Source organism: Cloeon dipterum, chromosome 3 (assembly GCF_949628265.1).
Source record: "Cloeon dipterum chromosome 3, ieCloDipt1.1, whole genome shotgun sequence".
Classification (NCBI taxonomy): domain Eukaryota; kingdom Metazoa; phylum Arthropoda; class Insecta; order Ephemeroptera; family Baetidae; genus Cloeon; species Cloeon dipterum.
Window position 1 is genome coordinate 14,153,890 of NC_088788.1, and position 27,416 is coordinate 14,181,305.

Sequence of the window (27,416 nt, forward strand, 5' to 3'; positions counted from 1 at the left end):
CTGCAAGTGGGTGGGGAACGAGCGGAAGACGCAACGCATCCATCGTGTGCCGCGCGGACCGCCAGCGCAGCATATGCCACCAGCCCGTCTGATCCGCGGCACGTGTCGAATATTTGCGCGTGGCCGACTTTGCGACTTTGGCGCGGCTCCACGCCCACAAACGACTTTTCTGAGGGTGTGGCTCGACCGTTCAATTTTCTTAATTTTTAATAAGGTTCCATCTTAAGTTTTTTCTTTTGCATTTTAACATTCTAAAAAATGAATTTTTTCTTCAAAGAATTTAACAAGCGGCAAGAAAAGAAAAATCATCTTAAAAAATAACAATTTTTAATTTCTTCTTTATGTTTTAAAAATTTACCATCGATCAAGTATCTCCAGATACTAAAATTATCCTAAATTGAACCAAAACTTCATTTTAAAATAAAATTTCAGCTCACAGCCATTTTTAACAGCTTCATAAACCAGTAAAATTGTCAAATCGATTTATTTCAATCAAAGAACTTGGTTTACATCACGACAGAAAGGACCACTTAGATTAACGCAGGTTAACATTTTTCCATGCACGAGACCAAATCGTCTTTTTCTCAAAAAAGAAAACTACCTAACTCTATTGAACAACAAAATAAACTCATTTCGCCCCAATTTATACTGCCAAATGTTCATTTTCGAAAGTGTTCGTAAAGTAACCAAGGCAGTTGACATTTTAGAAAAGTGACAAATCGTCCGCGCAGAATGAAACAAGACGCACGACAAAAGAGGCAGTGGTGCCATGCAAACGTCTGAGAGTGGCTTATGACGGGCAAAAAAGTTGCGAGATAGAGAAAAATAGCTGCGTGACGGATCCCCACAAAATGCAGCTTTTTGCTGCTCTGTTTATTCAAACTGGATACACAATTTCTGCGGCGGCTTTTTCGGGATACTTTCTCCGTGGGTTGCATACTTTAATATCGCAGAGTGCGGCGGAAGAAGAGCAAGCCGGCGGGCGAATAAAGCTCAAATCCGACCCCATCTCGCGAAATTTACATCTCAAAGCCGCGCGCGCGCGCTCTTCCTGATTTATTCTCGGCTGTGAATCATTTGATCAACGGCTGTCAGTGTCTCTGCGTAATGCAGCGAATTCGGCTGAAGAACAACACAACTTGTGGCGGAGGGATTTTGTAATAGGCTAAATACAATTTGGGCCGAGACTCGCGTTTCCTTTTTTACGCGTTCTTAATGCAATGCCGAGCAGGGAGATTAAGATTAATGGTTCTCTTTTGGGATGAAACTTTTTCGAAGAAGAAGGGGCTTCCTCCCAGCAATCAACTCTTGTAGGAAATAATAACTCGTGGCGAAGATGGATTAGCGAGCTAGTTCATAACGAGTGCACTGACAAGAATCCTGACCCAATTTAGTTTCAGACTTTTTGGGACTTTTAACTGTTGGACAAACAAAAAACTTTGAAAGGAAAGAAACGAGAAACTTCATCAACAAAACGAATTTTTGATTGTTTGAGCGATTTGGCGCATTAAGGATTTGATTTCTTCAACCACTAAATGTTTACTCTGGGTTCTTAGTTTACCCTACAATTCCGAGAATTTCTGATCAATAAATCAAACAAATTCCTTTCTCTCAGAATAGAGCAGCAAGGCGAATGCAAGTTTACTTAGCCCGGCAGTGCACGCGGGACGTTTATTTACTCTGCAGCCGAGTTGCTGGATGGCTGGTGCAGCACGTGAGAGCATTTTCGTTTCACATGGTGTACAACACGCCTCGGCACATCTCACAATTGCCAACTTGCAGTGGGAATTACAGCTGTAAGTGTTTCTTTTTGCGTTTTTTCTTACTTTCAGCGGCGGAGGCGGCGGCATTATCACGTTACCATCGTGTGAAATGACGTGGGTTGCGCTGCAGCTTGTATGAAATTACACATGCGGCGCGGCCTCATTGCGCTGAGTGCTGACAGTATCGTTCGTACAAATGTGCGCGCGCTCCCCGTAAATGCACGCTGCGGCAATCTATTTACACACTCACACAGACGCAAGCAAGGCTTGGTTTCCTCTTAAAAAGAGTGCTGTTTTCCAGCCATTTTTTGCGCTCCCGAGTTATGCATTTAGATAGCAAGCCGCCGCGCGTTCCAACAAATTGAAGTTTGAGAGTTCAGCGACAAGCGCCTTGGGTGATGAATGCTGTTTGCTGTTCTACACGAGAAATCTTCACTTGAATTACGAACTAGTTCATTCAAACTGGAGTGTGTTTGTGAGAGAGACAACTTTTTCCGATCCCAAGCCGAGCCAAGAAAAAGAAAGGTTTCGAGGCTTGAATAATCTTTGATTAAATAATGATATGTGCAAGAATGATCGATTTATTTTATTATACCATCGAGTAATATCCGATTTCTAAGTATGATAAAGAAGCCCTATCCTTTGGGAAAAAATATTTTCATTCTCATAATCGTTGGCTTAATTTTTAACCAATATATTCGGAAAATCGGTTTGAAAGAATAAATAGATTTTTAAATTTTCTCTGAATGCTTAATGATTTGTGTTCATTTGACAATGACCACAGAAATACGTCCAGAATAATAGATTTGATCATTACTATAAAGAATTCCTCTTTTGCAGACCAAGCCGAGGCGAGAAATAGAGAAACTTTCAGGGCCTGATTAATCTTTGATTCTTGCCTGGCGAAATCAATTTTCCGGATAAGAAGAAACGATTCCGTTTGGACTTGAATTGCTCATCATTTATTACCGACGGCTGTTCGTTCGTAGCGAGATTTAGAAATGGAACACGTTCCATTTGATATCGCAACACACGGACGAAATGCCGGGGCGAAAAAGGAAAGGAAAACAATCAGTGAAAAAGGCCTGTTCGAGATTCAGCAGCCACGTCTCGAGAGGGACCAAGCGAGCCAATGACAACTTTGGCCAAATTTGCGGCCAGAAAAAAATCGGGTTGCTTAAAAATTCAGGCGCGCAGGTGGATTCATGGAAAGTGAAAACGCCGGGCGGGTGTGTATATATTCACGACTCGCATGAGTGCGGCGAAATAAAGCAGGGGTTGGTTGCACCCTGCTGCCACCAGTGCCGTACTGCGAGAGCGGAGGGCGGCTGAGAGAGAGTGAGTGAGTGGTTTATAAATAGAACTCGGTGCCTCTGCTGCTGCTTCCAGTGATCAATTTCAGCGAGATTGCGTGGGAGGCTTCGCACGTACATACATGCATACACAAGAGAGGAGAGTGAGCGAGGCTGTTCGAGTTTTTAAAAGGGGTTTAGCGCTCACTGTGCGAGAGACGACGAAAATAATGCGCGAGGTGCTCTCCACTTCATTCTTCGCCACCCCTTTTCAAGTGGTGCAGCCAATCCTTTTTGCTCGGCGCTCTTGTCTCCTTCCTCTCCGTCTTATCCCTCGGTCTTGATGTTATTTGCATAAGGCAGCCGCTAATTTTGTTTGACTTCCGGAGTTCCGAAACATAAAGAACACGCGTCGAACCAAAAAGTCGACGGAATTCTTAAAATTTTCATTTTACACGGAAACAATTTCCGCCTACAACTTTCCACGAAACCCAGAGAGGTGATTAAAATTGCCGCCGCGCTGAATGCGCACAGTACGAAAGCCCAAAGGAGCTTTTCGCGAAAGGAAAAACTTTTTCCACAAAAGAAAACAGCAGGCTCGAGATAAAACTCGACGGCGGCAGCGGCAGCAGCAGCAGCAGCAGCGGGGGAGGCGGCAACAGCGATAATTCTTATTATATTAAATTCCGGCCGGATGAAAAGATAAGGCAATTTAATTAATTCGCTGGCTCCTTCTTAGTATATATTTTCTTTGTTCTCCGGTTGAAACACAGAGAGAAAGAGGAATGAAGAGGGACGGAGCGAGGGAATGTTGTATTATTCGTCTGCGACGTCCAATTGCGGATAGATAACCAAGTCGATGAGCCGGCCCGCCGCCGGCTGCTTTTCCAGAATAACAACCGCCGGGTTAATCAAAGCCCGCTCACTGCGGTTGTAGATTAGTCGTGCGCCGTGCGCCTTGGTCAGTCCTAGCCGGCGGTGGCGAAAGATTGTGCGGCCGGCGGACCCGCACAACACCGCTTTAATGAAGCTGATATCTTCATCCCCTTTGAATGCACCTTGACCCTTGTTAGGCCATTGTGCGCCCGCTTGGATTTGCGTCGGGCCAAAGTGGAGCGAGCAGGCGGCCCGCCGCGCTGATCTAATAATCCGCACGTTCGGCAACCTTTACCCGTGCGCCTCCCTCGCTGCGGATTTGCCATTTAAATTGCAGACGAGTATGAGTTCCTCTTTTATGATGAACCCTCGGCATTTCAATCTGCTCTAAATTTGATAGCGTTCAAATCTCCAGTTTGCAAAGGCGACGAAACGATTCAAGTACATAAACCGATTTCTTAACTTCATTTTAGCTCAAACTTAAACCCCCAAGGATAAGTTTAAAAAATGGCAGCCATAATTTTTATGCATCCGGTCGTGCTAATCAGTAAAATTATAATTTTGAACTTTGATAATATTTTATAACAATTTAAATCTATCTCATTTTTATAACTGCTTGCAAAAACCTCAATATACTGGATTTACTATTCATCTCCAATCCAACTTTTCATCATTATAAAAGCTCCCATGACAATTTGCCAAACGACGTCTCCTCTTTTGCAGCACCACCGATGTGCGCATTTTTCTTTGCACGGTTATGCAACACGCGCGACGCAGTCGTTGAGCCGGCTGCCGACTTCGTTTGCAGCTCTGCGAAATAACTAACTGAAGCCAAAAGGATGCTCGGCTTTTCTTGCCTTGTGCAATTTTTCCACCTCGCACGTCGCTCAAGAATCCGCCGGTTGAGCAACATCCACGTCCATTAGGTGTTATTGGACGCGTCTAGCACCTCATCCCGGGGGAAAATATGCACGTTTGCAGCCCGTGACCCATTTCAATTGAGCTGCACACATATCTCCTGGCGGAATGAAAAATCATAATAGATTCCTTCGCTACGCCGCACAGGCATGCTACATCGATCTAACGTGTGTGTGTGTGTGTGTGTGTGTGTGTGTGTGTGTGTGTGTGTGTGTGTGAGAGAGAGAGAGAGAGAGAGAGAGAGAGAGAGAGAGAGAGAGAGAGAGAGAGAGAGAGAGAGAGAGAGAGAGAGGGTTTTGTGTCAGCAGAGCCATGAGCTGCGAGCGGCAAGCAAGCATAAATCATTGTGAAAAAGACCAACTGGAACGGGCCTTAGCAAGACAAATGGCGTACATGCTTCTGCGCCACTTTGGTAATGGCTAACCGAATGAAAATTTCATTTGGACTGATGTGATCATTGAATCGATTAAAATTTAATCTCTAAAACATTTACATAAAATAGATATGATATTTCTACAAAAATAATCAACGCGGAAGGCGGAACTTTGCGATTTTTGGTTAAATGGACGAGCAATTCAAACGCTAAAATAAAAACGCTCAAAAATATTACTTTATACTATTATATTCGTGATATGAGGAGCAGAATTGCATTCTTTGAACAGCTCAAAGGTTTAATTTTTTGGGGTGAATTGTTGTCAGATGGAGATTTGTTGCAGGGAGGCTGAGTGATGGGGTTTCACACGATTTCATTTCTCGCTCTCTTATTTCATTGAGCTTAAATCGTTTACAGAATCCTCTACAGTTATTAGTTATGTGTATTTTGGTTTGCAAGACCGAAACAGCTGCTGTCCAGAACAAGAATGTGTGTTAAAGTCAGTTAAAATTTTATAAAATTTTGCCACTTGCCGTATTTTAAAAAAATAAATAGCAGAGCTATAATAATAATTCAATTGTTATAAATTATATTCCCTATTAAAAGTAGGATTTTTATAACTATATAAAATTAAATGGCTTAGTTATCGGCTTTAGAAAAAAAGATCCCACACTCCAGGACATTGGGATTCGTGCTGGTGTTGAATTGAAAAGAACTCATGGCGTTATTTTTTATCCGGCCCGTGCACAAGGCGGCCGCGGTGATTACAGCATACGCGTGCACAAAAAGACGTCGGACGCGATGCAGCAGAACGATGATGTTGCGGATTAGTGCGGCGGCACGCACGCCGACACTGCGATGCATAAATTGCCACCACATTGAGCTGCGAGTGAGGACACATATCCACACACACACACACACACACACACACACACACACAGAGCTGAAAAGGACCAGCCGAGAGATGAATTAGCATTCGCGGCGAGCAGGAAATAGAGTTGTCGCCCGGGTCTTTGCTTCGCGGCGGCGGATTAGCCTGAGAGCCGTCTGCACCTCGTTTGCTCCATTATTTACGACCGCGTGCATGCACTCCGATACGTTTTGATTTGCATTTCGCTCGGTGCGAGAACAGGTTCGTGCCGCGCTTGATCGATGCGATTATGGCCTGCTTTATCCGCCACCGTCATTTGTTTGCGAATTTATCCATTCCGCTTTATGCTCTGGCAGGCGGATTTGGCCTGCAACCGTCCGCGGGCTTAATTAAAAACAAATATGCCTAACTCGGTTAGATCGGTGCATGGCGAATGGCGATAAACTCCCTCATTTATGTGGATTTCAATAGAAAGGTGTCTGAGGGTAGATTTGTTTTTAATTGCGATTTAAATTATGGATGCCGGCGGTATTTTGTTCTCAACTGTTATTTTTAAATAATGGAATAGTTTCTGTGGAATTAGATCAAATAACTATTGTGGGATGTTTGATTTCATGTTGAAAAAATCAATGCAGACGACTTGAAGACGACCCTTAGAACATTTTTCAGTTCAACATGTGCCTGGATGGATTGAATTTTCCACTGCCAGAATTTGCACTGCTCGGCCTTGTGTATCAAACATTTCTATTTGTGGCGGAGCGCCACGTTTGCAATGCTTGGGCAAACAAACAGAAACACAGATGGATGCAGGTCGGAAATAAAAGAAAGTTTCATCTGAGTCTCATCAGCAGCAGCGGCACATATTTGCTCAGTCGGTGCGCTGAAATCGACCCATTATTAAAAAGCTGCACGCCATACAGTCCGCCGGGGAGAAAAAGCCAAAGCCGGCGGCGGCAGTCGACCCAACTCTGCTTTTTGCATAAATACTGCCGGGTGCAGTGACACACATAGATCATCATAATGAAATGCAACCTGCAACACTCGTTTCTATGTATGTAGCAATGATGCCGGCGAGAGCAGGATGTATGAATGTGACAACGGCGGCCGTAAAATCGTCACAAAGCGCATTATGCAGAGCGAGAGAGGCATGCTGAGTGCACTGCAGATGCACTGCATAATTTATCGCGGCCGACCAGAGAGCCGCCCGATTCTTATGTGTACACAAACGTGCTTCAGGGTTGCCAGTGGCAATTATTATCCAATGGCAAATTCAGCCGGCAGCACCTGGCAACCCCCGCCCGAGAGGTCCAGCTTGCGTTTTTTGCGCAGCTCGTAAAGCGAAAACGGCGGACGTGCCCCTCGGGCCATTTTATCGAGTTGCATCTGTGAGTTATTATGCATCCACGCGATGGTCTAATGTTTATTGCCAACTCGCGAGAGGCACTTTTGATGTGAAATGTGTGCGATTACTCTTGGCGCGCAAGCGGCTCGTCGTTAAAACGACGCGAGATTTTATGCAAAACGCTATCAAATGTTGCGCGCGGAAGAGGAAATTTTGGTCGTTTGCTCTGCGGAATGAGGGTTCAGCGTTTGCCGAAATGAAAAATGCATTTTTGCAGGGAATTTCCGCAATAAAACTGTATCGCCCAATAAAATATGTGCGTCTGCATGTGATTAGCAAATACTATGGTTCTGAAAAGATCAATATCTGCGGCAATTTTCCGTTCTAGGGGAAACAAATTAGCGAAGCACCAAATGATTGTTTGGTAGCACAAATTAACAAATAAAACGCTTTGATTTAATGAAGCAACCAGGTGTGATTCAAGGAAGATCAATGGGAGTATGATTAAAAAAGGAGTGTTGCTATGTGTCAAATTTTATTTTACCAGCCGAACCTAATGATAATCATGTTGAAAAAGCTCTGAGAAACAAACTGATACGGTTTAATTAAAACACTTTTCTTGCTAGGGGTTTTTTTTTAAAACGAGTGTCCAAGATTCAAGATAGGCGGTAAAGTTTCTCTTCAAAATCTTCAAAAGCTCTTAGCAAAATTTTACAACAATATTTCGCTGATAACGCATCAGCTACACCAACCCAACATACTTGACACTAATTAAAAAAAGACTCCTCTCTTCGGATGATTTCGTATAGCATAAATCAAAATTTTATTGCAGGAAGCAATTGCTCGGCAATCATTAAAGCTCATGAACCAAAACCACACGCACGCAGTTAATAATGGACACCGGTAGCATTTCCGAAGAAAAACTGGCGTGTGTAAAAATGCACGCCGAGCGTGAACCAGGTTCGAAATTCCCGGCAGCGGCCAATAAAACGGGCCGGCCGCTTTTCAATTTTCGATCGTCTCTGCCTGTCTTTATACATCGACGCTCATATAATGGTGGGAATGGCCGATAATTAGTGGTTTTGTGCCGAGAGGCGAGGGAAAAAACGCGCGCGGAGGTCGTAAAAAGCTGCGATGGCAGCGCGGCAGCAAGGGTATTGGTTTCCAACATCTTGTCCGCGCCACCGCAAGAGCTGATGGAAACGCGATACCCGAGATGGAAAAAAATGAAACAGCGCGTATTCTAATTAAAACATATGCGAGTGCAGAATCGGGCCGCGGCACACGCATCCAAAAAAAGCGGTCACGCCGAGTGCAGGCATGTTTTAGGTGGATTTTAATAACAGGATTAAATTCCATCCACCGCTGCTTGTGGCTTTGCTGTCTGTCTCTCTGTCTGGGTTGGTAACAAGGTTGGCACTGCGCAAGATTTGCATTCTAATTAATTCGTATTTTTACACAGGGGATTAGCACTGTGGCCAATCTCGCGCTCTCAGTACGAATCAAGCAAGTCGCCGCCAGACTAATAAGCTCCTCCGGTTGGGGACTTGGACAAATTGCACGTCTTGCCAGTTTGGTGGGAAAGATATGCTAATTTACAGCATGCAGCAACTGTTTGCTTGTGTTCAAGGGCCGTCAGCTCTGTCTCAATTTTTGAAGATATTGTCGACACGAGGGACTGCAACTTGTAGCCAAGTAATGAACTCTGGTGTCAGCAGGCCACCCGCCGGGAACATACCCAAATATTGTCCAAGTTGCTCCCTTGTTTGGTTCTCTTAAGAAAATTTCATTTTCTACCTCTACAAATGGAGCTGATAGTGAGGATGAAATGGTTTATTGCAGTAAGTTCTCTCTCGCACTAGCGGCCTTTAAAAAACAGTAACAATAAAAATTGTTACGGTCGTATCCGTAAGAAAAATAGGCTTTCTTTCGTTATCGGGGTGCCGAAATACTCCGGATTAATTTCGGAGGAATTCAAGACCTTATTAGTCATGAATTTTCTTAATCTTAGTCTGGAAGTTAAAATCTAGAAAGCAACTCGTGAACAAAAACTAAGTCGGTGCCTGCCAATTTGAACGTCACTTTTTGGGTTAGACCAAGACTTATTATCGGTCTGTATACTTATAGGCAGGGCAAATAATTTATTTCGTATCATTATTTGGTTCATCATCTTCCTCTTTGACGTCGTCAAATATGGCATTCATTTTGAAATAATTAAATGGATATAAATAAAATATAAAATCAAAGCACATTATCAGGGAGAAGATCAGTTTGTCGCGTGTGAAGAACGAGTGAACGACACTCCTTGCGCAGAAGTGCTAATTTGAGCAAGAAATTTCGCGGGTGGCGCACAGATTTCCGGCGCTCCTGCTCACTCACTCTCGGCTGCGCGCGCTAATGACCGCACCTTAAGATGGCAATCTGTAAATCAGGCTGGCAGCGAGACAAATTAATTGCTTGTAGTGGCACAAAGCGGCACATTCGTACATTAATTTACAAGCGTAATGTATGTGCATACATTACGCTAGCTTTCGGCCGTCGTAATCAAATGATTTTCGAGAGCTAGCTCCACTTACCGACTCGCGAGTAAATCCCAATGCGCCATAAATTAGGCAGCAAAGCAGCTTTGCATACATTATGGCCCGGTGGAGAGAAGAGAGAGAGAGAGAGAGACAGAGAGAGACAGAGAGAGATGCCGCATGTTCCAACGGCATGTCGACAAAAAATTACAATCTGCGCTCGCGGCCACACCTCGCGTTATTACCTCCTATTAGAGACATTAACTCGGCGGCGAACAATGCACCTTTCTCAGGGCCACCTCGCCGCCGGCCGCTTGGAAACACACGAATTTTTCTCTTCTCTTAAATGAGTTATTTCAGTAGGAATCCAGAATTCACGGCCTGCTCTGGGAATTTACATAAATTATTCCGAGCGTAATAGAGAGGCTTTCTTTCACGGAAAGGAGTAAATACAGAGGCACAACTTTTTTAATTTTCCTCCTCTCCCGACTGTCAATTTCCACTCTGAGAGTGGGCTTAATGTCACTTTAGCTGGAGGCCTACGTTCAAGGCGGATCCGCCCAAATTGGCTCGACGAGCTGGCAAAATGCAGAGTCATGCAATCGTCCCTTCTTCGCTGTCTCCATTACATTACCCTTTTGTGCTTGCGAGCGAGCAAGATGAAACTGCTAATTCCGGTCCGGCTGGTGTATAAAATTCTTGTTATGGGCGCAACGCGACAATAGACTACTTCAAGTGACTGTTAAGTACAATCCAGAGGCCTTCCAAGATAAACTGAATATACGTTCAAAACTTTTCAGCAATTTTTAAATCACGCACCGAGTCTTTTTTATGAATGAATTAAAAATAAAATCCCTTTTTACTGATAGGATATTCTAAAAAGCAGCTTAAATTTTGATATTGATTTTCTTTGCTGATTTCCGTATTTTCGCGTTAGGGCTGCAACAATAACGTCCATACGAAAATAAGCTTTGTGTCACTCTCGCCGAGTTTCGCGAGTCGTTGATGCTGGAGAGAATAACACGGTCGGAGTAAATAATGATAATATGCTCGCGCTCTCTTGGGAGGTCCCCCGCCTTAACACAATACTTTATTTCCATTCGCTGTGTGTGTTCGTACTTGCTGTGGCGCTGTAAATATAAATTTGCGACGCTCTCGCGCACAAAATGTATATATCATATCGTCGTGCCGAATGATTTATCCCAGAACAATTTTTTCTCCATCGTGCCGGCGAACAAATGGTCGAGTGTTTTGCCATAATAATTATCCACGCCCGTCAGCGCCGGCTCGGAACTCGTTTGTCCACCGCCGTTGTGAATGCGTTGATTTGTTGCTATTGGGTGCAAAATGGACTCAGCACGTCGCATTCACACTTTGATCAAGCTGAAAGCGCGCATTCAGCACTGCGTGATTGCTAGCTCTTAGCTTTTTGCAAAAAATATGATTTGATTATGCGGGCAAACTCGATTAATCATGCCCGCCCTATATATTTTTTTAGATCGCAGCATTTGACTTTTATTCTTTACCGTGTACCCGATATTTTTTAAAATAAAATTGGCAAATAAATCTATAAAATTTTATTAAACTACAATATATTTTTGGTCAGTTAGGAAACAAGGAATACACCTTGTTTAAATAGGTGCAGTTTTCTGCAATACGATTGTTTGTTCTACAAGTGGAAAAATGTAAAAAATGACCCATCGATCGATTAAACTAATCAAATTTAATCTATATAGATTAAATCTTTCCTAAATTAAGCTCAAATTGTATTATCAAAAAGTATATTTTGAAATATTTCGCAATTTCTAATATGATCAACAAAAAATCGCTCTCGGCTCAAATATTGTGGAATATAATAATTATTGTGTATATAGTGCCTGAAAGCCCCGCAGGTTTTTTAGCCCCGACTGCCCGCGTAAAACGAAATAAATTCACCACACTCAGCACAATCACTAATTACGGCGAGGATCGAGGCGCGCGCCGGCCGGCTCATTCGTTTTCATTCAAATCTTTGCTGTCGGCCGCAGCTCACGCGCGAGGTTGAAAACTATAAACAAACGGCCGTCGGCATGCGGGGCAAAAGTGCGAAAACTCGCAGCGCCATAAATCATCGCGGGCACTCAGCGCGCGCGCGAAAATAATTAAAGTTTGCAGCGGCGTAACTGTGGCTTGATTTATATGCAGGCGCCGCGGCGAGCAATTTTCAATTAACACACTCTCTCGCGCATGGACGAGCGCGTGCACAATATAAGTGATCGAAGAATGCAAGTCGAGGGCCCGCTTTCCGCGCGATTTCATTCTGGCGCGACGACCTTTCGCGCAGCGGATTTATGGTATTTGGCACGACCACCGCGATTTGAATTGCCTGCACGTGATTTTGCACAAGATGGCTCTTTCGTGCGAGAAAGAGAGACATATTTGGCAACGTGCGAAATCTTTTAAATAACAATGTGTTCTGCGCTGGCTGCTGCTGGCAAATGTGTTCACCGTTTTTCAGCCAATTTCACGCAACTCTTTCTCGGTCAAATTGATATTTTCAAGCGATTGAATGCCCTCAGCTATTTTTGTACCTGCTGTGTAATTTTTGCCGGCAAACTGTGTAAATTTAAAATTGAAATTTTAGAATTTGAATCATCTCAGCAGATTGCTATCTGAGCTGTGAATTTAAGAAGTTTTGTATTTTTATACTATTTTAGTAATAATCCTTGGCAATTGTCCATTTTATGAGACTTGATCTTTTATCTCCGTAATAAATCAAATCGATTTTTTTTTCAATAATTTAGTTGATAGAGGGATATTTATAGACAAAACACCTTCGCGTTGTTTGGCCAAATTAAGCGGTTTCATATTACATAGTTTTAAGATTCCGCATCAGCTTTCAATTGCATTATTTGAAAACCACAACGTATGGAGCCTTAATAAAAGTAGCCGAGTATCTAAATTTACTGGACATTTCACCTCATCATCATCATCTGGAAAACCCGCAAAGTTGGTACCACTTCCAGCTCACACGAGCAACCCCTAATTGCCGCACTTTTTCATTTTAATCGACCAGGCCACGCGCGTCGGGGCATCCAACCCGAATATAACTTGAGTCGCTTTCGGCCGAATGGATTTTAGGGACCAAAAGAGCTGGGCACTTGCCTCCACACGGCACTTATGTACTCCAGCTGGGGCTTATGGAGGGCTGCTGCTGCTGCTGCAAATGGCCCCAGCTAGCTTGCCAAATTGCCTGACCCGGCGGCGTCCCTTATTAAATCACGTGCCAAGCCTTCTTAAGGAGAGATAATTAAAATTATGGCCGGCCGATGGAGCCCCCGAAACCGCAGCAATCAACAACGGCGATTTATGTTTCGTTTCGACGGAGGTGTCCGTTGGAACGGCCGGTCATTGTTTTTATCGAACGACAACGACGGCGATTGGGGCCGGCCAACTTTGCTGATCGGATGGGGAGGCGGCCCACGCCAAATGGGATTTCCTCAGGCCGATGAACACCCTTGTGGACTTTTTTTGGCAAATGCCAGGATGGTTTCTCAAGTGGAAATTTGGGAAATGCGATTGCTCAAGACAAAATTCATCCCTATCAGAAGGGATTCCGCCGAACGAATTGTATTATTTTGAAAATTAAAATCTGTTCTAGAAGGCCTTATTTAGCATTGGGAATTCACAAATCAGGAGGAGAAATCCACGGCAAAAATAAAGAATCCGCAAACGACGGATTCTTTCAGTGAAAAAACATTTTGTGATTCAGAGAACGTGAAAAGGGTGTGCTATTTATTGGAACGGCTCTATGAAAGCTGCGACCTTTGACTGGGCATGGAACAAATTAATAAATAATTCCGACAAAGCCAACAGCGAGCGTCTCGCAGCAAGTCAAAAGGCAGGGCGGAAATCTTTTCAATGGCAGCAGTGCCACCAGTAGCAGCGCATTAAGGCACATTTCCCAACGGGCAAAATGGCCACGTCGATGTTGCAGGAACGACACACACACACACACACACACACACACACACACACACACGAAAGAAAAAGGCATACCTGCGCTGAAAAATAAAAATGGGCACGTCCGCTTATAAAAGTAGTGTGTGTAACACGGCGAGAGAGCGGGCGAGCGAGAAAATACCTCGCTGGAATCACAATGACATCCGAGCCAGTCGAGCAGCCCCTTCGAGCACCGGCGGCCGGGACCATCTGTTAGAACGGCTGCCGATTTTTTTGCTTTCGCCCAGGGTCGCCATAAATATGCCTCGAGTCGACCCGCAGAAGAATGCCCTCTCTCTCTTGAACCTTCCCATTTAAAATCGACGGAAATCTATTAGTGCGTGTTGCTGACCTCTGCCCCTTTTAAAGTTTACGCGCCAAAGAGTTCGGAGCAGCAAGTACACAATGCCCGCAATGAATGGAAGGGCTTCAAAGGATCAGGCTGGGCTTTTCTTCAAGCCAGGCAGGACCTTTCATGAAAGTTGATATTTTACCGAGGGATACGAATAACAACTTCAATGGATTTGATTCAGTATTCAGTTCTACGTGGCATTTATTTCGAGACTAATTATTCCAATTAGGGATGAAAAAACAACGGTATGCGTCACAAATTACGAGAGAGCTTTTCCATTGTCCGCGCACGGTCTCGCTCTTCAAAAGCAGGCACTATGTACAGCGTGTATTTTTTGTCAAAGCCGCATGCGATCGGAGGTTAATGCTTGCGAGCAAATAAACTGGTCGCGCGCGCGGGGGCAAAAATCTGTCGTTCTCTTGCGGGCCGGTGACCAGCGGCAGGGCAGTGGCAGCCAATTACACGCTTGCCGGCCGCAATGTATGTGAAAAGGCCTCATACAGCGGTCAGCCAGAGAGTGAGTTTTGTTGTAATTGAGAGAGCCAACACCAGCAGGGCGAGTTAGGACCGGCAGCTGGCCGTGTCAGCTTCCAGTTGGAAATTAACGTACTCATGGCGGCCGACGAGCAAATCAGCCCACAATAAAGATTAAAAATCAGCAGGTAAAAAAGTTAAACTTATCGGAGCCCATTTTTCAGCAGCGGTCGACCGGATTTTTTTTTATAATCCGCGCGCGACAGCCGCTTTCAGAGGATTACACTCGATGCGTGCTGAAAAATTCGCCTTCTGATGAGCCGGAATTATACTCTTGTTAGCCCGTGACGCGGATCCGTTCGCGGATGATACCTCGCGCGGAGAGAGGTGCGGGCTCGTTAAAATACATTCCTTGTCGCGCTTGGAGAGATTGCCGGAATTATTTAAAGAGGCACACGCATTAATATCGAATACACACGCACACGCTTGGCAAAATCTGCTTGTTACGCGCCGTCTGCGTGTTGATTTAGTGCGAGAAAAGGGTTTCGAATTTTCCGCGTATGCATTCGTGTGTTTACTCACTGCTCGGCTGTGTTTGCTTTGCCAAATCCAAAGTGGTTCGCTCGCTGTTGACAAACGGGTACTCACCTAGAACGAAAACGGAATTCATTAGTAAACAGGAATTGTGCAGGGAGGAAATATTCAATTTGGGGAGGTGTGTAGGCACGCAAATGCCCAGGAGGCCGAGTTCTCCAGATTCAAATCGAGGGCTCTAAGAGCAGCCACGATGGTTATATGAATAATTAAAGTTAAGGAGAGAAATCTTGGTGAATGGGTAGGGCATAATTTTCTAACTGATGCTGCAAAATGTATGAACAAGCGATACGTTACGGCAAAATATATGGAATTTTAATAATTTGTATAGTAAAAGAACTGGTTAGGATTATTAAATCGACGCGATATACGTTGTCAATTGTTCCCAAATTTCGGACCACTTAATTTAAAAACGGCGAGACACAACATATCTTTCCTTTTAAAAACGAGTGAACCAGATAAACTCGTCCATACGGAATGCGCGGTTTGTGTCAATTTACTCGAGTGAAAAAGGCTTTTACGGCCGGCCTGCAGAGAACACAAACCATGGGAAACGGACAGGACTACAAATCATCCGAAGTAGCAGAGTTGGAGGCTAGTGTAGCGAGTAATTTATATGCCGTTTGTAATTGAGCCGTGCGATATCAGCCCAATAGTCCGTTCTTGAGCCCCGGGATCAGAGTAGGAAGAGCCTTTGAAGCGGGCACAAGGGAGCGGATAAGAGCGCGCACAAAGCTCTATTAACCTGCCAGCCGCGCGAATAATACATACAACCCTGGCGAACGCGCGCACCGCAGCAGGCAGCACCGGCATAAAGGTGAATATCTGTGCACACACACATACATTTCTTGACGCGCACACATGCAAAATTAAACCAGCGGTGCCGGCAGCAGCTTTGCATTAAACGTGAAATATACATGGGCAAAGTATAAATCCACCCGCGGCAGCTACGAGAACTTGATGAAATTGCAAGAGAGCCAGGGTTAATAGTGGCGACAAGAACTTAATCAAGAATAAAATCTTGAGCCTGAACTTCAAGAAATTACATGTTTTAAAATTAACTATTCTGAATTATTGTGAAATGAAAATCTGAAAAACTCCCATATTGAATTTTATGAGGTAGCAGCAAAACCTCAGAAAGTTCCTGCGGCAAATGCATTTATTAATCTTCTAGCGTTGAGTTTAAGCAATAAATTGTTCTCAATTATCAATTTTTCAGGGTCTTTGCACTTTTTAAATGGAGAATAGATTAATTTTTCCACGTTGGGTAAAATCAAAATGTGCCACATACAACGCTGAAAATGTTTGCGAAAATCAACAATATATATTACATATTTTTCTATAGCTTTTGTTCTGAGTTAGCTTTTAAACTAATTGTAAGTATTTTCAATTTCAATTGTTGATATGTGTCTATCCACTTTGAAATTAAAATCCACAAGTTGTTGCACGGTTGGAGTAACAATATGACACAAAGCGGATATGTTCTCAATTTAATGAAAAGTAATTCAACAAGTAGAAGCGCGACATTGATTCGCACAGACGCTTTATAATGTGCAGTGTGCCGCGGAATGAATGGCTCGTTTCCATGACATAACACGTCAGCAGTTGCGAGCCAAGTACGTACAACTATACAAATGGGTCCGCCGCCGCGTAGCACACCTTTGCGCCTGTTTATGCTGCTTCAGCGGCTGCGAGTGAGTGTGTACACACTCACACATACATATAATAAAGCGGCTAAATGGACGGCACGAGGAGCAGGTGAATGAAAATGTGCGAAACGACGAGGCACTTTACGCTCATTTCGCGCGGCAGACGGCTTCCATCACACCTAGAAGCAAGGCGCTTTTTACGGCCGCGCGTCAAGTGATAAAGCCGCCGGCGTGAAGCTAGCAGCTAGCTCTTTTCATTGTAATCTTCTTAACGTGCACGAGACCACCGCGTCGGTATTATTAATTCAACAGATGCATTCGCGCTACTCTTGCAGGCCACTTTTTGCTCTCCTTATGCACGGCTTTGGCTGGATTTGCTTTTGCGGCTAATTCACGGAATCCGCCGTGTCGCTCGGAAACTGTGACAGATGTTCGTCTGCGCGGTGACAAAAAAGCCGTCGGTATTTTTCTGCCGTGTGCTCTGCGTGTTGTTGGCCCCGCTCTCTTCGCCTCGCGTTTCCGACGCGGATTGGGAAAAATAAACATTCAATGCAATTCGCCGAGTTTCCCCTCTGCAGATTGTGCAAATATTGTTGTAAGTACGGTTTTTCCAGTGCCAACCATATAGGAAAATAGGATACTGCCAAAAGATTTTGACAGGAAAAACGAAAAAAGATAACAAACAAAATCTAAAAATGGCTGATGTCTACGTAAAATTACAAATAAAATCAGTCTTAACTTTTTTGAAAGCAAAAGGAGGGCTCGATGATTTCTTAATTAAAAATTTTGCCTGTTATAACATCAAAGGTTTAGGTCGACAATCCAGGCGGAAAAATTCGCTCCACAGCGCTTTTTTCGTTCCGCTAATTTGCAGTCCTACGCACACAACAACAACAGCAGCAGCAGCGAGAGTTTGTGCTGCATCGGTCTTTTCTTATTTTCCATTCCGAGAGTTGTTTCCCCACAGTGTGTGCGAAAAGAGCGGCCGGCAGCAGTTTTGCGGCGCCGAAACGGCCCACTTCCCACCTCCTGACCTTTTTCCCTTCGGCAGCACATTTTTCGGCCACAAATTTGCCAAGCAAATTCCCCCTGCCGCAGCGGAGATAAAAGGGGCGGCGCAGAAATCACAGTCCGAAATCAGCCGGTTGGATCAAATAACAAGAAAACACACGCGGAGAAAGGGAGAGAAGAGAGAGAGAGAGAGAGAGAGAGAGAGAGAGACTGTGGGCGCCGTGCCATGCGCCTTTCCTCCTCGCGTTTTTTCCCTTTGTTGTGCTCCGTCACGTGCTTGTTAATTCAATCTGCAGCGAATGGCGCGATTCAGCGATTCTTCCCCGAGTGCTCGAGCAGTTTAATCTTCATCTCAAGAGGCGGCAGCATCTTGCCTTTCATTTGCACGCACCGGCGAGAGCGCAGCGCAGATGACTCCGCACGGAAGCGACTCCTTTAATTGGGTCCTGCTGATTAAAAATCTCGTCCGACAGCACGCCGGTCGTAAGAGTTAAGGGCGTTTTCGCCGGATTAGTCTCGCCCCCGAAACAGCTGATAACAAGGCCGAAGTGCCGACGTACCTACGCTTCTCCCAAATTGCGCGCACGCCGCCGTTATCGTTTCCTTGGAGAATTCAGATGCGTTAGAATTTCAGATTCTGAAAGACCCGGGGGTCTCTGCTCGTATTACAAACTTTGCCGGCAGACATTCGAAGGGTAGAAGTTTGTACAAGCACTTTAAAGAAATTGTTTACAAAAAAAAATATCAGAAACCTTAAAGGAACCCAAAAAGTAAGGGTTATAAAAAAATGATGAAAATTTCACATTATGGCAATATTTTTTATTGTCTTGAAACTTCGTGAAGTCGTGTACTTAACACGTTTCAAATTGAAAAATCACAGCCCAAACAAACATTTAAATGCAAATTATGAGAGAATCATATTTGCACAGGCTCAAAGTTCAAGTTTCTGTTTGAGGCCAGTCCGAAGTTATTTACTTAAGCTCCACAGGCGGATAATTTTGGTTTAACATGCCGTAAAGAGCTAGCGTCTGCGGATAAACGCGCACCTTTTGTAAGTGCCACCCAAACGGCGTCCTTAATCATCCAATGACTTTGGAGTGGCAATCAGGGCAGTAAAAATACTGCGGAAGAGTTGGGGGATGTTTTTAGTGTCGGCGGTGGAGGAGCTGTAAAAGGCGTTTTCTTTTATATGTCACGGACCAGCGTTTACTCTGCAGGGTGACGAAAGGGAAAGAAATTCCAGGCGAGGCCGTTTTCCATTTGCCGAATCCGCCTCATCTGCTGGCGCGTATGGTAATTCGACGACGGCATGGCGAGTGCGGCGGCCGGAATAGATTTTAATCAACGTTTTAGCGGAGAGGATGTGTCGCCGGCACGCTGGAAATTCGCGTCGAGAGCGAGCGAGCAGGCGGGCGGGCGGGCTTAAACTCTCTTAATGGTCTGTGTGCCATCATGTCTCCATTATTAAACGACACATCCACTGTAAAAACAAACTGTAAAATTTAATTATCGCCGAGAAGCGCGCGGCTGAGTGAGTGAGTGATGCTCCAGCGACCATTACAGCTCTGTTAAACATGGCCGCGTTGTACCGAGTTAATTAATTGTTCCCCCAGCCCGGCCGAAAGCCAGCCAGCCAGCCGGCAAAGCAAATGAATATTTTCGGCCAAATGGAGTGTTTTATTGCTGATGAGCGACTCATTTGCAGCGTCGCTCCCTGCGCGCGTTTTAAAACGTACTTTGCGCCCGGCGTCGATTTGCGGCGAAAATTCGGATCGCACTACTTTTTCCTTTTTCACCGCACGTATATGTGCATTATTCGTGTGCTTTTTTATCTCCGCCGGCAATCGGACACAGCTGATGCCGAATTTAATTAAACTTTGGTCGTTTATTCGGTCTTATCTGGCGTGTAATTTTAATTTTCCACCGCCGCTTCCTTTTATTAATTGGACCCTCGGCCTAATTAGCGGTTATTTGAATATTCACATGGAATTGCGGCAGAAATTGCCATTTTGCGCATTTTTTATGGCTGCTGGGAACGATTTTTCATTCCGACTCAGATGGTAGTGGCCTAGCGCAGTGAAAATTGCAGAGTCTGTTTCATTTAATTAATGCAGCGTTTTGATTGGAATCACGGAACACAGTTTTGAAAATAACAATTTTACGATTGAATTAAAAACGAAATTGTATCCCTTTGTGTTAGTGGCATAATAACTTCAAAATTAACTCTTTGAACAAATTGAATTGTTGGAATAGCCAAAGCTGTGAAAATTGAAATTATTTTAATATTCAGAATCGTATTAACTCGAGATAAATTCGCCGCAAGCACTGCCAGTGCAAATTTGTACAAGAGCTAAAAAGCAAATCAACAAACAAACAGGCCGAAATCCAATTTAATCATTTGAAAAGCACATCTGACGAAATTAGCCAGTCTCGCTTACACAAATAACTCACGTCTGCAGAGGCGGCAACTTCACCAGCAGCAGCGAGGCAACAAACACGCCCTCGTGCATGCTGATTCGGGTAACTTAGACGGGCAAACTTTTCAAAAGTGTTGAAAACTCCGGGCGTTGGGTGTGTGTGATGCTCTCGGCTGGCTGGCTGCTCGGTATCCCCGCGGAGCGTAAGCAAAAATTAAATTTTATGTTTGCGCACATACATACAAACACAGCCCCCATTGAGGAAAACGCAAATTATTCCAGGCGACACAAAAGAAGCACGAGATTAATTTCGCTTCAAAAGAAGACAGAAAGAAGCGAGCACAGCGGGTTGCATACAGTCTTTTCAAGCCCCCGCATGTTTTTAATGAGAGTGCCGGCCAGGCACCAAAAAGCCTCTGCTCGGGCGGGAGTGGTCGTCCCGGCGGTCCGCTTTCGTCGTCGTCGTCGTCGGCGGCGCAAGGAAAAAAAGCAGGCAGGCAAAAGGCCGCGGGCTCTGACGAAATGACTGCACCGAGGCGGCGGCGATTGGGCCGAAATGCAAATGAGAGCGGCGGTGCGCGTCTCAAAGAGAACGACCGGCGTTCTCTGCGAAAGAGAGAGCTAGTTTTTTTTATTGTTATTCGCAGCGGCGAGAGAGATGGAACGTTCGCACACGCGGCGGTGATTCGATTTGTTCCATCGGAGAGGAAACGAACGAGCTTTCTGCCGAGAGGGAAGGTGTAAATCAATTTAATCTCTCCGCCGGCGATGATATCCGTTTTATTGAGATTTATTTGCAGCCATCTCCGCCCGTCGGCCGGCTTAATCGAATTTTGTCACAGTTTTATTTCGGGAAATACGCGCCGACGGGGCCATTTCTGTTGGACGGATTTATCCGAGGAATTGCTCTCACCCGGGGACGTCACATTTTCAAAATTGGAAAAATTGAGAGCACACCGAGTAATTCTAAGTATATATTAAGCAAAAGCAGAGCCCTCGCTAATTTTCACGCCATATTCCCCCAGTCAACAAAACTTTTTTGCACGGTAGCGAATTTGCACGCATGAGCACACGACTCTTTTAATGACTATTTCCCATTCGCTTTCAAAACTTTAAGCCCGATAAAAATCTCAGCTGCGTAATTGGACGCTTTGCCGCACTCGCCGAGCTCGTTACCAAATTCGCGGGGCACCCGGCGTCGATTTTCGCTCGTCGCGAAACAACAAAACCGACTGCGCTCACGTATACTGAGCGCATCTCGGCGGGGCAATTAATCGCACGAGCCGGGTGTAATTACATTTTTAATCCGGGCATTGCTGCATGCTCCAGCCGGGAAGCGAGAGAGGAGCAAACAAAATAATTACACACACTGCCTGCTTTCATTTTCGTTGCAGAGAAAGAGAAACTTTATTTAAGCCGTGATACATTTCGCTGTAAATTACCGCATAAAGCCACCGCCACCGGGCGAGCCGAATCTCAAAGGACCAACCAGAAACTAAAGCCGCTTAAAGCAACTAAAGTAAAGTAGCAAAAATCCTCTTAAGGCAGCCGGGGAAAATGAAGCAGAAAGGGATAATTTTTAATGTGGCCCTGGCAGCCAGGCAGCCGGCAAGGCAGCCCCGACTGACGCAATAACTCAGCTGGCCGGGTTTCTTCTTGTCAATTCCCAAAAGATACGGGGGCTGCAGCAGCAGCAGCTCGCTCTCGGTGCTCGCTTGGTGGTGATTGATTCCGTCCGTAGCGGGCGAAAAGAAGAAAACGCCCGGCGAAATAAGGTTGGGCCGCAAGCCTCGACCGCCACTCGAGCCGAATTCATTACTCGCGCGCGCTCATCTGCCCAGCGAGTGCTTGTCGAGCTGCACATGCAGAACACCTCAATTACAACACTCTCTCGGTGTTTCATCAAACCTTGCGGGAGTGCACCCTCGCACAAGCCTATTTTAAAACTTTTGATGAGCTCCGAAACTGTTTTAAAGCAGACTGCTCTCGAGCGAAATTGCTTCGGAGACTCGTAGCTAATGGCAATTCGTTTAGCTCGCAGAGCGGCTCTGATTTCAACTGGATCGCATTCCGGCTCTTTTTCCATTAAAAAGTTTAGTCGAAAAATGTGTGGAACCCTGCAGGGTGTCGAGATTAAAAAGAGCCAGGCGATGACAACACTATCTTACGAAAAATGCACCTTTGATGCACCACTAATGTAAAATCATTGTACAGGGGGAGGAGACGTGAGGAAATGGAGGGTGAATATTATTATGACGAAATTGATAAAACTTCAGGAAAAAACTTCAGGGTGAATCCTGCGTAAAATGGCCATTAAAGTTTTTCAAGGAACGTGCAAAAAATGACTATTGATTATTTTCTGTGGCATCCAATGAACATAAATTATCAAACACTATAGCGATATGAAACAGGTAAATAATAAATATAATTGCGTTTGAAAAAAAAAACAGTTTTTGTACACCCTGCAGCAGTATTTCGACAACATTATTTGCATCTTTAATAAATTGAGGATAGTGAATTTTTGTGCGTCGTTTGTCCAGCTTTCGATCGAACTTTATTCTACCTCGAAAAAGCGCACAAAAGGGCAGCTCCATTCAAAAATCGACGCTGCCACAACGCCAGAGGCTACTTGTTAAAAAATCCAAATCGCGTCCACCCTGGCTATATTCACGAGAGGCGGAATAAATTTGCACGCGGCAGGTTCTCATCAAACATTCATTCTCTCGCTAATTTTCCACCACGCCACGGGCGCGTGTTTTCAGAAAAAGCGGGTGTTTGGCGGGGTGTGTTGCCCAGGCCGAAATTGGCTAGCGGGCCCAAAACGCACGAGCGCATGGATGCAGGTAAATTTCGAGCCCGGCGGAAAATTGAATTATTTCGTCGGCATATACGTGCAGGCAGGCGGCGGACAAACAAAGCCCTTCTGCATTCTGATCGTGTTCGGCTGGCTTCATTTGCAGGTAGGCAAATCAGACGGCCAGCTTCCAGCTCGTGCATATCAAACTTTTCGGGCCGACAGCCAAGGTTTTTTGCATTCAATTATCGCTATCGAAGCGCGATTGGCGGCCGGCAGGCGCGCTCAGATTGATTTAACCTCGCAAAGGTCATCAACTGAGCGCCGAGACATTTGTCACTTATGGCCAACGGCGTGCTGGTATTTCAAGTGATGTCATTTATAGGTCGTTTACCCGCTGCGCGTCGGCCGGCTCGCATTTGAGTGCGTACACGACGGGCTGACCTTAAAGGCTCGCGAGCAATTAAGGTTGCGTTTCGGTTTTGCAAATTGCCGCTGCGTGGCTCGAGTCGTCGTTCCCTCTTTGCCAGAGGTCCACGCACTCAACCGTTGTCACTGTTTAAAAATAATAATGAAAAATGCGCAGATGCAGCTTTTTAAGTGCAAAGTTCAGACAGCTCCTGCTTTGCTGCTTTTTTAATTTTTAAAAATCTCTGAAGCCGCTGCAAAAAATTTGTAATTTTACGACAACGATTTTTCACAAAATTCATTTCGAGCCAAACTGCGGCTGCGAATCAGAGTCATTGACATCCGTATACGAACAATAAAAATAAATCGGCTTGCGGGTATTTTTTAGTAAGGACGCGGCGGAAATTCCTGCACCATAATTTCCACGATTAATCCCGAAATTTGTGATCCACAGCAGCAGATTGGGGAACAATTAGTCTTGTTTGCGCCGCGGGCTGGCGGCACAACAATAATTATACAATTTTCTCCGCGGAACGGGAGCGGTGCCGAAAAATCGTTTTACAGCCGCGTCGGTCATTTTTCTGCTGCCGGATGACCGGCGGTGTCTCACGCCCGCGTTTACTCTCTGTGTCAATACTTTTTAAGGGCCGGACCGGCATGATAAATTGATCCAACAAGAGCTGTGCTGTCCGACCGTATTTATTTTTATGATAGAAAAGTTTTAATGGCTTCCCTGGTGCACTCACTTCAGCTGTCCGTCCCAAACGAGGCGCAGCCAGCAGACCGCCGGCTATAGCTGCTTTTTGATGCCGAGTTTTAATACTGACGAAAAGGACCTTTGGCCACAAGCATTTTCCGCAGTGAATGCCCGTTTTTTCCTCGATGGAGGCGACTGGGGCGGCAGCAAAGTTGAATCCCTTCAATTGACAGCTAATCAGGCACCGCAAATGGAAGCGGAGACCAAATCTGTCGGCCTTTGATGACGATTTTCCGCCTCGGCTTCTCCACTCATTCATTCGGCAAAATCGAAACTTTGGTTTCGGCACGGACCTTGCGGAGAAAACGTTTTCGATGCAGCTGCCGCGGGACGAGAAACCTACCCTCTGGCACATGGGGCCGAATGAAAAATCGATACTCATGCAGGCCGCCATTAAAAAGCAGCCAAGGGTTGGTCGGTCGGTTGGTTGGTTGGCACAGTAAACTTTCTTCGGAATCGGGCAACGCACATAAATATCTGATCCATCCATTGAGAAAAGACTTTGCCGGGTGCACTTTATCCTTGAGTGCTCGGCGGGCAACGAGATAAGCCGCCTCGGTGTGTGTGTGTATATTTATATGCGGCAATATTGTACAATGGCTCGAATTGGCCATTAGTATCGGCACCGAGAGAGTAAAAAAGCCGCCGGTGCTCATGCCGACGGCCAAGCAGATAAAATAACGCGCCGCGGCCGAGATATATTAGGCGCTGCGACGCCGAGCAAAGAAGAGAAAGAGAGTGATACACATAAAAATTTGGCGTCTTCGCCCCGGCCGTAAAAACGGCGGAGCACGCACTCACTCCCGCCGAAAGTAAAAATAATGTATTGCGGGCTAAATGTCGCAGAACTCGGCGTAACGAAAGAAAACGACGCGAGAGCACCGACGCCCAGAATGGATGTGCGTGCCAACCTTTGCTTTTGTTGAAACTGAAAGGAAGTGACAATTGGCTGTGCGCTGCCCCGGCTGGAAATGACAAATGGCTCCTTTTCTGGCATACTCCGCAATTGAACTCTAGTCTGCACAAATTCCGGAATGAAAAAAAAATTAAAACCAGCGCTTGCTAACGAGGCATGTTGGTTCAGTTGGAGAACGAGGCGTTCGCGGAAATGAGTTTCCCAGCATCAGCAGCAGCGACGATAATTTGAAGTGAACTGCGCCGTTGGCAAGCCGAACACGAAGGCCGAATTCCCAAATTAAGTTTGAGCCGCGTGCACTTTCTTGAAATTAAGGCCTGCAGCAGGGACGCCAGCCAGAGCATTTTTCCATTAAAAGTGTCCTCCAGCTCCAATTCAGCAGCCGCTCTCGTCATTAATTCTCCGGCCGGGCGGGCGGGCGACTGCAAACGCCCTCACCCGCCCCTGAAGATAAAATGCCTCATAATGCTGACACCAGCCGCGAAATGAATCACGTGCTCTCAAACTTTTCTCCTTAGTCATGACCAAACTTGCTAATGCGCGCGGTCGTCGATTCGCATGCACTGCACCGTCGATTTGCGTTACGCTGTTTACATGCGCGCCGTCGACAAAAACGAAACACACGACCTCATGGCAGGCGATCGCGGTTACGCAGGACATGGTGTGTGTGTGTGTGTGTGCCCTGATAAAAAGTGGAAGAGAACTCGAGTGCAAGCCACGCTCGAATTAGAATCGCCTCTTTCGTGCCGTCCCGGCATTAAAGGCGCAATCTCGTGCGCCAGCTTCTCCCTCAGTCAGCAGAATACTCGCAGAGAACGAGCTTGGTCGCTCCAATTAAACTTTGACGATGGCATGTGTGTCAAATTAAATTCTACTAAACAAAGCTATGAAGCTTCAATCGCTTGAGATTGCCAATTTAAAATGATTCATGGTTAATTTTAAAAGCGCCTTTGATATTATTTTATGAAAAAAGTTGGTTTTTGCCGCAATATTTTTTCGCTTTTTCCGGCTAAAAAGAATTTATTTACTTTACTAATTTTTATTCAGCCAAGGTTTTTTAAACATTAGCAGGGCCCACTCCGGCTCTGTCCTCCTGAACAGGGTTTTGGCCAGCAGTAGTGTTGCCTTTTCTCACATGCTTTTTTATAACTTTTAGAATATGCCATAATATGATTGTATTTTCACAAATGTGAGAATAAATGACCATATTATACAGTGGTATTATTTCTAGGGACATCTGTTGCTATTTTTGGATTGTCGAGGCTCTTTAACCAGAGGTCACTTAAAACAATTGTTTGCTAAAGCAAGCAACAATAGTGAAGTTGATTAATCGAATGAGCATCTAAAAGGTCTTGAAAAAATAAACGACTTCTGTGATTTTATATTCACATGATCTCATCGAAATCCATCCAACGGTTTACGGATTTTGAGGTATTTTTTAATATTTTTAGGAGGCGAACAGTGCCCGACGCTTGATCACCATGTAATCTTTGGTGCCAATTTCCTCAGAATTTACACGGCTACTCGGGCATATTGGTTTTTAAGATAATTTTTGTAATGGAATATTTATGCAATGATTTTCCTGAATTTAGCTGTATAGTTCCACTTCATAGAATATTTTCTATAAAAATATTGATCAAAATATACGCAATACTAATAGAGAGTTAAACGGTCAATCCAGTCTAGTGATTTTGAAGGATGATTATTCTATTCCGACCGACGCCGCAGTGCCATTTCTCGCCTGGGCAATTATCACAAAGGAAAATCTGAAATTGCGGCCGTCCGACGTCATATCGACGATACGTCCGGCGTCGAATTAGCATTTCCAGCGCACAATTTGCATCAATCGAGCCGCCGCCAACGCCACCAGATGAATAAATTAATCGGGACTCTGGGCCTGAATTAAACTACAAATCAAAGCGTGGCGCCAGTTCAGCGGAGCGTGCTGGAAATGCGATATAATTAATAACACCAGAAATCAACCGCACGCTCAAATCGGAATAAACGAATCTAATCAATCGGCTGCTGGAATTACACGCGCGCATATTTGCGACGTCACGCGAGTGTCCATTTCACGGTGGATCGGTCAGCCCGAAACAGCGAGCGGAC

At 45.0% G+C, this 27,416-nt stretch overlaps 1 protein-coding gene across 12 annotated transcripts in view; it reads right to left on the minus strand.

Annotated features, from left to right (window-relative positions):
- Positions 1-27,416, minus strand: part of shep (alan shepard) — a 162,669-nt gene that overhangs the window by 27,439 nt on the left and 107,814 nt on the right. For 11 of the 12 annotated variants that reach the window (XM_065482450.1, XM_065482452.1, XM_065482449.1 and 8 more), the window contains one exon: positions 15,344-15,409. The exons of the other annotated variant lie outside the window; for it this stretch is intronic. In XM_065482450.1, coding sequence (XP_065338522.1) covers positions 15,344-15,409 — 66 coding nt within the window. The remainder of the gene's footprint in view (positions 1-15,343; positions 15,410-27,416) is intronic. 12 annotated transcript variants of the gene reach the window in all.